Source organism: Cupressus sempervirens, chromosome 2 (assembly GCF_028749045.1).
Source record: "Cupressus sempervirens isolate cs-2001-9-10 chromosome 2, ASM2874904v1, whole genome shotgun sequence".
Taxonomy (NCBI): domain Eukaryota; kingdom Viridiplantae; phylum Streptophyta; class Pinopsida; order Cupressales; family Cupressaceae; genus Cupressus; species Cupressus sempervirens.
The window spans coordinates 482,056,118-482,068,791 of NC_143119.1; the positions used below are offsets into that span (position 1 = coordinate 482,056,118).

Here is a 12,674-nt window from a genome sequence, read left to right on the forward strand (position 1 = left end):
CTTAGAAAAAATATAAAATTTAAGCGTTATTAGCTTATTATACATTTTTTAGATTCAGAATCTTCCCAGCAACAAAAATGTTTGTTCTTGTAGATTTGTCAGTATTTTGCACTGATCCAAAATATTTGTTCTTGCACCTTTCATTCAGCCACAAGTGTTTTCAAAAGATTTTTTTTGTACAGGACAAAGGACCCTGCAATGGTGCCTTAAACTGACTGATTTATGTTCTGTTGTTGAGTTTCTGATGCTCTGATAACATAAAGGAAGAATAAAATACAAATTAGGGAATATAGAGAAACGAGAGCGATCCTTAATTCTTCAACTTTGTAGATCTACATTAAAATTTATGGTGTTCTTCATCAATTGGTTTAGAAACTCTCAGCTACACCTGAATGCTAACATGCAACTACCAAACAACTCATATTTATTAACTCAGTACTGTAATGATGAATGCATAAATTTTAGTGCCCAATTGATATACGTTGCCTTAAAATATTTTACAGGGTGTTTCTAGTAGTAACATATAACTTGTTCTCTTATGCTAGATAAAAACTATAATGGTACACACCTCTCTTCTTGTATGCATTATAGGCTTATAGCTTTTTGAGATTTTGATAGACTTCAAGAAATTCTTCTTTGGTTCTGCAGGTGTTTTTTACAGGGCCAAGTATTGAGGAATAGATACTATTATAATTATAATTCTCTTATTTCATGCTCTGCACTACAAGGTATTTGCCTCTAATTTCCAGTTGGTTTGAATGAATGAATGAATTGATATGTTTAAACTTCATATGAACATCTTTAAGATTGGAGATCACTTTATTTGAGAAGGAAATTTGCATATCTTAGATTGGGTGTGCATTTAATTTTTTTTTCACAATTTGATCTCATTGTGTGTAATTAAGTCACCAAGGGTGTCACATGCAATATCATAGCATGTGAATTCATAACGGGGTATTTAATATCAGGTAAAAAATAGATAGATATGTCACCAGGTGTTAGGGTAGAGAGAGTAATTATATTAATGTTTTTTCCCTTAGCTATTGAGGGTGAAAGTGCAGAATTGGTTGGGAGTTGGGTCTGAGATTTGAAGTTGGAAACGGAATGATATTATTCTCTCATTCTTTTTGGCTTTCGTTTGACCGAAAAAGATGAATTGACAATGCTATTTGTGTAGGCATTACGTATAGATTTATTTACTCCTAACTCCTTAGTTGCTAAATTGGGCTTGTACACTATAGAAAAGATACATATTTGATTAAAATGAAGAATTTGACCGATGTAAATTTTCTAGGAGAATGTATAAGGTAAATGGGAATTGGATCTCCTTGTTGGCATCCACCATTCAACCACTTGAGGGTCTCATGCATCAAATTCATGTCCCACTTGGTAATGAGAACCATATGATTACAACACTTACATTTCTTAGTTGAAATTACAGATTGAGCAGTGAAAGAACACATAAGAATTGAGTAGGTTTACACAACACAATTTGGCGAATCAAAATAAAAGCAAGATACAAAGCTACAATGTCTGCACTTCTCTTAACTTTGCAATACAAAGCCTGCAATGTTAAAGAACAGTGCAATTTATTTCATTTACACAAATAGACATTTTATGAGTTCATAAGGGAGTTAAATACAAAGCCTCATGAGTTGTGATCTACCTTAATCATCATTGGATACAAGGTCTTAAATAATTTTTAACTTATTTTGAGAATAGTGCTACCATTAGCGCCACTTGGGTCCTGTTACTAAATTTCTACACATGCTGAAATTTAGTTCTGATTTCAAAGGGTTCATACAATTTCATAAACATTTTACATTTTATTCAGTTCATACATATTGAAATCATGTTCATTATGAGCCAAAGAATAACAAATGTCCTTGTATTATTTATTCTAAATATACAACTGATATTTACAAAAGAATTGCGATAATCAAAGAATGCTGAAAATAAATTTCTCACACAAGTGATCGTGAGAGTAGCCCCCTACTTGCTGATATATATTCTACTCTACAAAAGTAAATGACAGAAAAGAAAGCAAAAGAGTAGAAGTCATATGCACCAGTCATTGCCTGTAATGACTGGTCATTTTCCGTCCATCCGCTGCCTCGAGCCACGTTCTATGCACGCATCCAAACCTTGCATTCATAAGGCAATTTGTTAGATCTAATGGATTTAAGCAATGCAAGTGTCTCATTCGCCTCATTCATCTTTCTTATCATGCCATTCATTTTCATAAAATAAAATATATCAGCAAGGAAAGAAAACTATCATGTTGATATGCTTTACTACTAACATGTTTGTTTCCTGTGCAATGTTCTATTTCTAACGAGTATGCGGATATAACAACACGCTCCCACAAGGGTTATTGAACCCGGCATACCAGTTCGAAATAGAACCTATGAAGCTGATCAAGACAAGTAAAATAGAAAAGCATAATATTAAAGGAACATGTATTCATCATGCACGAAACCTTTTATTATCACATTGCAGATTGCACAACAGAAGGATACAAGAACAATACTAAATCAGCAGTAATAAATCGAAGCAAAGATGTTGCAACAATAGTCCTAAAGGCACTTCGATATCAAATCAGAAAAGTGTCATGAGTCATTCACTTATGATGTTTTAGTAAAAGTGAAAATAGTAAAAGATCTAAAGCTTTCAGCAAGAGAAATCATAAATCTTCCAGGCAAGTGAATACATTGAGCTATAATGTCGTTTTAAAATCTAGAAAGGATTCATAGCAGGCATTTTAATCATTAATAGCAGTAAAGGAGGAGCAAAATGTTTTCAAAAATATGAGAAAAAATAAGCTACAGGAAGATCCAATCACAGATTATGATAAAAAGTGATGAGTTTTCCAGTTTTTATTTACAAAATGACAACAGGAATCAAAGGGGAAATCACATATATCAGAACTGTAATAAATTCCGGAAAGCAGCTTATAATACAGCAGAGGTACACTTTTCATCAAAGTAAAAGACAAAGGAAGTAAAATGTGATTGCAACCATGACATGAATGACGACTTCAACAGTGTTAAGATAATCAAGCAGAATTGTTACAGGCTGAATACTTGCAAGAAAATAATGCCAAGAAAAGAGAATGTATGAATTCCTCAATTTTATCTCAAAAGATCAAAGAGAGCCATTCCAGCATCAAAAGGAAAGAAGATGAGTCTATTAATGGACCACCCAAAAAGAGGAAATATGTTACAGAATATGTAATAACCTGTATGCATAAAATCACATAGAGAAATTCATCTACAACAATCAAGTGTTCAATTCATCAAAGGAATACAAACAAGCATGAAGACACCAGATGAGAATATTAAGTGACAAGAGTTTATATCACCGAAACCTTCAAAATGATGGCATCATATTCAGCCAGATTACAGAAAATTAAGCATTATGAGCAGAGTATTCTATCTGAACAATAGAGCACTGGAAGAACATGACACCATATGAGCATACAACAAATGAAGTAAATCAAAGCCCATAATTTCCATCACCTACAACAGGGTTAGAAGTAAAATTGCGGAAAAGGAAAAAAACACGAGGAAATATATATTTACAGGTAAATATCAAACTACAAGGTCATATTTTTGCAAACAGTGTGGAATGTCCAGCAAGCATAAAGAAGTATTTTTCTTACTTACAATTTGGAGGAATTGCAAATAGAATGTAGAAATTTGAATCCTTACAAATAATACCAGTTGAATTATAGCAGTCAGTCAAGTCACGGCATGATTTTCTTTTCAGAAATCTTCAAACAGTAAGAAGGAAGAAACTCATTTTGAGTTTTTTAAGAAATGGAAGCAAAGCAAAGCAAATATATGTTCATCTATGACATTCAACAAAAAGGAATAGTGATACTGACTTCAATATCTTAAAAAATGCAGCTGGAATAAAAGGTCGGAAAGGGAGGAGAAAGATACCCAACAGATGTGCAGCTACAGCATAAAACCCAATCTCCATGAAAAGATAGTTGAGATCAGTCACAACAAAAACAACAGAAGAGCAAATGGTGGTAGCTATAACAGTAAGACTCCAAGTTCCAGAAGCCTCCACCATAGAAGAAAATCACTCATTCCATTTATAATTTAGATGTGAGAAGCAAAACCCAAATATGGCGGCTTGAGTATAAAACGTGCCCAACAAATTAAAAGAGGACTCCACACAAAATACAATTGCCAACTACCTCCAGCCCGTAAGGACAATTCCAGTCAAGAAAATTGCAGAAAATGGAACAAAACTCAGACCTGACGGCTGTGAATAAAATGGAAAGCCTCTTCAAACCCTAGTCGCAGTTGTTTCTCAAACTCTTCCAGGGGATGTGATTTATGAACTAAATGGCTTAAGGGTTGGGAAAGTTTTTTCATCCTATTTTCCTCAAATCATTTGTAATATTTTTGAAGTCCGATAGCTTTGGATAATTTATTTTCTCTTCCTTTTTTCCAAAAGTATGCCGTGAGTTTTGGGAAGGGGGAGATTTAATTACTTTAAGATTTTCTATTTGCATTAGTTAATATTGTAAACAAAGTATTAAATGACATTTATAAGTCATTTTAATATTTTTGTTATTTCTTAAATGCAAATAAGAGCGAAAGAGGGAAATTTGTATGTCTTATGACTAATGGGTCAATATGACATATGTTGAAATACTTAGTCTTAGGAGTTATGAGGAATGCTATATTCGAAGACTTAGTATTATCATTTAAAGTCATGAGGAGTTTTTCTAGGGTTCAGTTTGGGTCAGGTTTGGTTTTGACTAGGTATTTTTGGGGACTTTATGATCAGTTGGAGAAGTTTAAGGGCAATTAGGAGTAAGTCATAGGTTGCTTTATGACTTAGTGTAGTTTATCAGGCAGCGAGTCATCATTTTGATAAGATTTGACTCCTTTTTTGGAGCCTTGTTTCATGGATTCGACCCTAAAGGGTTTGTACTTAGTCTTTTGAACTATGATTGTAAAGAGAGTTTTGATTATTCAGAGGTGATTTTTGGTGACAGTTTTGTGTCCTTAAAGCTTTTTCTGCATATTTTGTAATTCGTTTTGGAGGATACTTGATACATGTACTGAATCATTTAGTGATATTTTTCTGATTCAAAATCTAGCCTTAATCCTTCCTCTTACTGTGTGAGAGTAAGATCCGATTGATAAAGTGTTATGTGAATTTTAGGATTCCTTATCATTCTGTCCTGATTATCACCTAGTTGCAGTTTGTACTTTTGCTTGCAGGTTGTAATTTGTGTCTTGTGTTTTGGGACTGTTTTGTGAATGTCATCATGTTCCTTAACTCTCATTATCAAGACTTTATTATGAAATATTAATGCAAGTCAGTATAGGATCTAAGTGTTGATCAATAAGGCGAAGTTTCACTATCTTGTTAACAGTCATGTCTTTAGTATTCATGAATTTTGGTGTATCACCTATTAGCTAAGTTCAGTTTTAGGTTTATTTTTGCATCTTTCTCCCTTTTCCTACCAAGTTTGGTTCATTAGAGTTATAAGAGCTTAGGTGATTATCCCAGGGAGCCGGCCTATAACCTAGAGATCCATTCAGTTTCATAAGAAAATCCCACTGCTTGCGAGTGGTTCAATGTTACTTGAAATTTACAGTTCTTTTCGTTGAGTCTGGTTGGGCGCAAATTTCAGGACCTAACAGTTTTGGCACGAGTCAGAATTTTCAAGAAATCCTTGCTGTATGATATGCTACAACAAGTTTGCAGCTTTGGAGAAGCTTATTTTCAACATATCTGGTGACTCCATTTGTGAAGGAAGGTGACCAATGCAAAAATTTACACTAAAAAGGTGGAAACAAGAAGTTCAAAGTCTTTCGAATACTTGGAGATGTCATCACCCAAAAGAAAAGGAAGTGCTCTTGATTGAACTCCTCGTGCAAAGAGAGTTCAGCCCACTCCCCCAAGAGTGTATGGTAGGAGTGGAAGATCATTGCATAGTGAACGTCTGTGACACGTTCAACATCAGCAATTGTTAGAGAAGAGCTACTAGTTATTATTTCTAGAAATTTCAACTTTTAGAATAGTAGGAATACTTTTAGTACAAGTGTTAGTTTTTCCACCGCAAGTACAAGCACTTTTTCATCACTTTCAAGTATTGTACTAGCAAACATAAGCTCAGTTTCAGCAAGCATACCAACACAATCTCATACTATAGTTGCATCGAGAGCTTTTGCTTTCATACCTCTCAATCAAGGTAGCCCTCTGACTCTTCAGCAACATGATGATAAACCACTAGCAGCTTTGAAAGGACTACCGGAGTTCATGGGAGAAGGACAAATCACGCCTTTTGAGCACATAAGAGTTGTGGTAGCATTATGCAATGTTCACCATGTGACTCAAGAGAACATGGTTGTAAGACTATTGGCTGCGTCATTCAAGAAGGCGGTGTTAGGATGGTTTAGAAGTCTTCTTGTGGCTTCTATATCAACTTGGGACGAGTTGGGTGATGCATTCACAAGATTTTTTGAAGAGAAGTCAGATCATCTTTCATTGGTAGAGTAGCTGATTACCATCAAAAGAGCTCCTCAAGAGCAAATGACAGATTTCAATATCTAATTCCAAAAAACTTGGAATAGGATACCTATTGCGGTAAGACCTTCTACTGATCATGTGTTTCTAATATCTATATTATTTGAAAAGCCTTAATAGTGATATATCTGTAATGATACAATCCATGGGGGGTTAGTCATTTCGTCAAGCTTATAGTATAGCTATTAGGGTGAAGAATAACCTTATTCAAGCAGGAAAGATAGCTCCTAGACTTCCTATGCTGCATTTTCCAGATATATATTCGAATATGCCACTACATATACCCCCTCTTGTTGTAATACTTGTTGTTCCAGCTATAGAATCAGCAAGAAGCCAAATCAATGCTATTGCCGGACCCTCAAATGAGCTACAAGAGATTAAGACCTTTTTGGAAACCTTAGGAAATGAGTTAACCAGCATGAAGAAACAACAATACCAAGGTCCGAGGCCACCATTTCAAGGGTATAACCAGCAACAACAAGGAGTGACTCAACCCTATCAAAATCAGGGGTTTAATCAACAGTTTCAACATAATAGACAACTGTACCTAGGGAACTATCAAGGACACCGACAAATTGTTAATCAAACACCATTTCAGCCATATAATTCAGGGCCTTCAAATCAAACAAATCCAGTAAGAGATATTGTTCCAGCACAAAATAATCTTGCAGCAGATTACGAATGGTGTTATCCATGCAACCAAGCACATAATCAGGCCACTTGTTCAAATGGAGTGATCAATCAAGCACTCATGGTCCAAAATGCTGCTAGTATACATCAAGATGCATCTTCTACTATACCTGAACAACAACAGGATGTGCATCCCAATGAGACAACATTCCTGAATTGGCAGAGTGGGGAATTCTATGGTGTAAATGATGATCCAACATTCATAGCATATGCTTGAGCAAAGAACAGGGCTCTAGAAATGGATCAAACAACCAACAAAGGTAAAGAGCCTATTACAAATGCTGGACCATCATCTACAAAGGGTCAAAGTATGCCACAGAAGCCTCCAATCCAGCAAACCAGCAATCAACCTCACAAAGATGTAGACTTGGCTGCTGCTAAAATATACCAGAAGTTATATTTAGCTGTACCTTACAACATAGTGGAGAACATGAAGAGGATGAATGTGTCAATGACTATGTGAGACTCTATTTCGGGACAAGTTGAGATGTTGAAAAAGGTGTTGAGTGGTGAAGATGTGCAAGAGCAAGTTGTTCGAAGTCGTGAGAAGGTGGTGATGACAAATGCTAAGTAAAAAAATGATGTAAACAACAAACCTATAACAGTTCAAGGTAAGGACGTGAGACCCTTTTTCTATGTTTCTCTAATTATTGGAAAAAATTTGTTACATAACTTTGGTTGACAGTGGAGCAACTTGTTCTGTTATGCCAAAAAAGGTAGCTGATCAATTAGAGTTAAAATATGAGCCAATAGAAAGGGGCAGTCCAATTAGATGGTACGTTTGTAAATTCTATAGGTCTCATAAAGAATGCTAGTTTGACCTTACATGCTTGCCCTACCTTCTCCATTCCACAAGACATATACGTGATAGATCTACCTCCCTATTTTGGTCTTTGCTTATCAAGAGAATTTACAGCTAGATAGGAGGTTATATGTCATTTGATTGGTCTCATATGATTTTCCACACAAGATATAGAACAAAAGTAAACCTAAGATCATAATTACTTGCAAGAGATATCATAGAACCCTATATTCCTAGCATGATGAATGCAAATTGTGTTAATTTTGAACAAGATGAGCATGAAGATCTTGTTTCACATAACTCTACTATTGGTATTCCTAATATACTATTAGATGAATGGGCTGAAAGTTATCATCATGCTGAAAACTGCCCAGTAGTTCAAGATATCGGGATGGGTAACTATATATTTCAAGAGGCTGATTTAGTTATGCCAAATTTGGTGAAAGCAACAAAATTTGATTGATTTTTTTTACGGTTCAAGGGTTAAATAAGGTGCTGGTGGGGGTTTTATTTTAGTCTCACCTAAAAATGAAAGGTATTATGCTGCTTTCAGATTTAGTTTTTCTTGCACAAATAATACAATAGAATATGAAGGCCTTATTCAAGGGTTAGATTGGGCACGGAAGCGTGGTATCAAGTGCTTTAAGGTTCATGGTGATAGTGAATTAATAGTAAATCAAGTGAGAGGCTTGAATGCTCTTAAAAATGTTCTTAAGTCCTATAGGCATAGAGTGTGAGATCTTCTTGAGGATTTTGATGCCTTTAATATTCTTGCCATCCTGAGAAGTAAAAACCAGCATGTTGATAGGCTAGCAGTGTGGGAGCTCAATATGATATCATAGACAACATTAAAGCACAATCTGACCAGCAATACATAAAGATTGTTATAAGGCCTTCAGTAGTTGACAATAGTGTCAATTGGCATGTTTTTGAAAGTGACGAACAAATTTTGCAATTTTTGTATGAAGAAGATGTTTTTGCTAGTTCCAACCAGCAAAGATATAAGGACTAGTATGGGGATCAAGTGCTAGAGTTGAAGAACAATAAGTTGCCTAAAGGGTCAGTCACTCTGGAAAGTATTTTTAATTCGGATGACCAAGTGAAAATTGGTAAAGCTAACCTGTTGGTACAACAAAATCAGTATGAGGATTTGGAGATTGCACCTCGAAGATGTCTCAAATTTGGTAAAATAAATTCTGCTGAAGAAAAACAGTCATTCCTTAATTTATTTCAGGAATTCAGCGACATATTTGCATGGGAATACAGTGATTTGAAGGGTTTTGATCCGCAACTCGTGCAACATACCATAGAGCTGGAACCAACAACCAAGCCTATTAGGCAGAAATAGAGGCCAGTCAACCCCAGATTGAAACCCTTAATGCAAAAGGAGGTTTTTAGACTTGTTGAAAGCAAAATAATCTTTCTCATCAAGCATACCAGCTGGGTTGCAAATCTGGTTCCTGTAAGAAAAAAGAATGGAGAGCTGAGGTTACGCGTAGATTTTAGGGATCTGAATAGAGTCTTGCTGAAAGATAGATAGCCAGTCCCATCAATGGAGCAAATATTATAGTATGTATCTGGGGTTGAATGGTTTTCCTTGCTGGACGGGTATTTAGGCTATATCCAAATTTTGGTGAAGGGAGAGGACCAATTCAAAACAACATTCACTACAAAGTGGGGAACGATGGCATACAAAAGAATGCCATTTGGATTGTCCAATGCTGGAGCAACCTTTCAGAAAGCAATGGAGATGGCCTTCAACAATTTGATGTATAAATTTGTTTTAGTATATCTTGATGATATTACTATTTACTCTCAAAAGACAACAGATCACATTGATTATTTGAAGCAGATTTTTGAACATTGCCGGGAATTTGGTATTTCACTAAATCCCAAAAAGTGCATTTTTTGTGTCCATGAAGGTAAGCTACCTGGCTATATTGTATCAAAAGAAGGTATTAAAGTGGATCCTGAACATGTTGCAACAATTCTGGAGTTGCCTTTACCTCAGCATAAAAAGGGGCTCCAAAGTTTTATTGGTTGTATTAACTTTGTCAGAAGGTTTTTGCCTGATATTGCAGCATTACTTAAGCCACTTACAGCTATGGTCAAGAAAAATGTTGTCTTTACTTGGACAAGAGAAACAAAGGATAATTTTCAGACAATCAAGGAGGCCCTAGCAGCAGACCCGATATTGATAAATCCTGATTCCAGTAAGGATTTTATTTTTTACGCATATGGAGGACTTGATGTTATTTTCGCTATGCTGGTACAACAAAATTTTGAAGGATTGGAACAACCAATCTCCTTTTTCAGCAAAGGCCTTGAAGACTACGAACAGAGGTATAGTTTCATTGAGAAGCACATACTTGTTATTAAAAGCCTTAAAAAATTCAGGCATTTGCTGTCACATAATAAGGTGTTTTTGCATGTGGCTCATCCAAGTGTTAAGCAGTTTCTTCTAAGTAAGGACTTGAATGAAAAGCGGGCTTGCTGGATAACAAAAATAATGGATTATAATGTAGAATCCAAGTGACTAAGCTGGTTAGGGGTAAGGGCCTTTGTGAGCAGTTGATTGGTGAGGAAGCTTTGAAGGCTGAAGAACAAGCAGAGGCAGATTTGGTACTACAAATTGCAGAAAACAGTGATAATACAGCAAGCTGGTTGAAAGATGTCTCATTTTCTTAAAACTAGTGAATGCCCATCACATCTTGATAAGGGTAGAAGGAGATACTATAGACTGCAATCTTTTCCTTATGTGTTGATAGATGATGTACTTTTTTGAAAGGATCATAATGGAGTGCTTCTAAGGTGCATTGATGACAATCAGATAGGAAAGATTCTTTCTGAATTTCATGATGGTTCAGCTGGAGGCTATTTGTTGAAGAAACATAATTCACTTATCTAGTGAGTCTGAATAAGTTTCATCTTCTATGGCTCAAAGCAACTTAAGAGTAGGAAGCTCTAAAGTTATCGCAATCCCAACATTGATCTTGTATAGCAATTGAAAAGGTGACATTCCAATTGCTCATTTTGGAGTGATCTTGTTGGCCCAAAAAACATCGATCAACTCCTTGTGCCAAGTTCTTTGGTTTGCTTCCAAAAGCTTCTTGATGATAGTCACTATATTCTCATTGCTTGATTTTGCTTGACCATGAACTTATAGGTAATAGTCTGATGCATGTGCCAGAGTTATCCTGTGATTGAAACATAATTCAATTACTTCCTTGGAAGAGAAAGCATCTGCATTGTCTGCAACAACTTTGTTTGGAACACCAAATTGTGAAAATGTTTTGCTTCAGGAAGTCGCAAATTATTTATGACGTAGAGTCCTTGACAGGAATTGCCTCTACCCACTTGGTAAAGTAGTCTGTTGCTGCTAGGATGTGAGTATGACCTTTGTTTGAGGGTGGATTGATGGCACTAATGAAATCAATTCCCCATTGTTGAAATGGTTCCTTGATCACTATTGGCTTCAATGGCAAAGCAACAAGCTTTTCCTTACCTATGAATTGTTGACACAATTCACATTTCCTTACCCATTGATAAGTATCCTGAAAAAGTGTGTGCCAATAGTATTGTGCTCTCAGAATTTTGTGTGCAGTGACAGGTGTTGAGAAATGTCCTTCACAAGCTTGATTATGGAAGGAATCTAGAATTTGTACTTGTTGACTTTTCTCCACACATTGAAGGAAAGTTTTGTCCATCGCACGCTTGTAAAGACCATTTTCCCATAGGATGAAGCTAGAATCTTTCAGGCTGAGAGTCCTTCGTTCTTTATCTGTCAAATGTGAGGGGCATTCTCCATAGCTTAGATAATATGCCATATCAGAGTATGAGTCATCTGTAGTGCTGAGGAATAAAACAATAGTAAGAGAAGAGGAATTCTCATTTTCTACTTGCAAAAATACATTTTCAGCCATAAGCTGACAGAATAATTTTTCACGAACTAGCTTGGTTGGTCGTATCTCTATATCATATTCTTGGATCTTGACAATCCAGTTTCCTCTCTTTGTGCCAAACTCTTTTTGCGTCAAGATGGTCTCGACGGTAGTATACAAAACTAGAGCAATGATATGCGAGTTCAGAATGTAAAACTTGAAATGCTTCACTGCTTTGACAAAAACATATGTATGCTTGTCCATTTGAATATATTTCAACCCATGAGCCTTCAAAGAACAACTCATGAATGAAATGGGTGATTCAATACCTTCATTATTCCTCTACATCAGAATGACAAACATAGTATGCTCGGAAGCATAACTATACATGATGAAACTCTTTGTGTAATCAGGGCATGCTAATATTCGTGCATTTGATATCGCATTTTTAATCTCTGCAAATGTCATCCTTCCTTCTTGATTCCAGTGAAAGGCATCTTTCCCTTTCATCATATCAACAACATGACAAGTCTTTTCAGAAAAGTCCACTACAAACCTTCTCAAGAAATTCACGTTCTCGAAGAAAGAATGAACTGCTGTCTTGTTTGATGGCAGAGATAGGCTTTGAATTGCTTGCACTCTATTTGGATCAATTTTAATACCTTCTTTGGACACGATGTCTCACAACAACTTGCCCTCCATCAGACCAAAAATTGACTTCTTGGCATTTAGTGATACGCCAT

General features: G+C 35.8%; 1 protein-coding gene across 6 annotated transcripts in view; it reads left to right on the top strand.

Annotated features, from left to right (window-relative positions):
* The window catches only part of LOC149573126 (putative ion channel POLLUX-like 2), a 412,830-nt gene that overhangs the window by 15,023 nt on the left and 385,133 nt on the right, over positions 1-12,674 (top strand). For all 6 annotated transcript variants that reach the window (XR_016360040.1, XR_016360041.1, XR_016360038.1 and 3 more), the window contains one exon: positions 649-728. Coding sequence is in view for 2 of the 6 variants with exons in the window: in XM_089814304.1 (XP_089670430.1) it covers positions 649-728 (80 nt within the window). In the remaining 4 variants the exon portion in view is untranslated. The remainder of the gene's footprint in view (positions 1-648; positions 729-12,674) is intronic.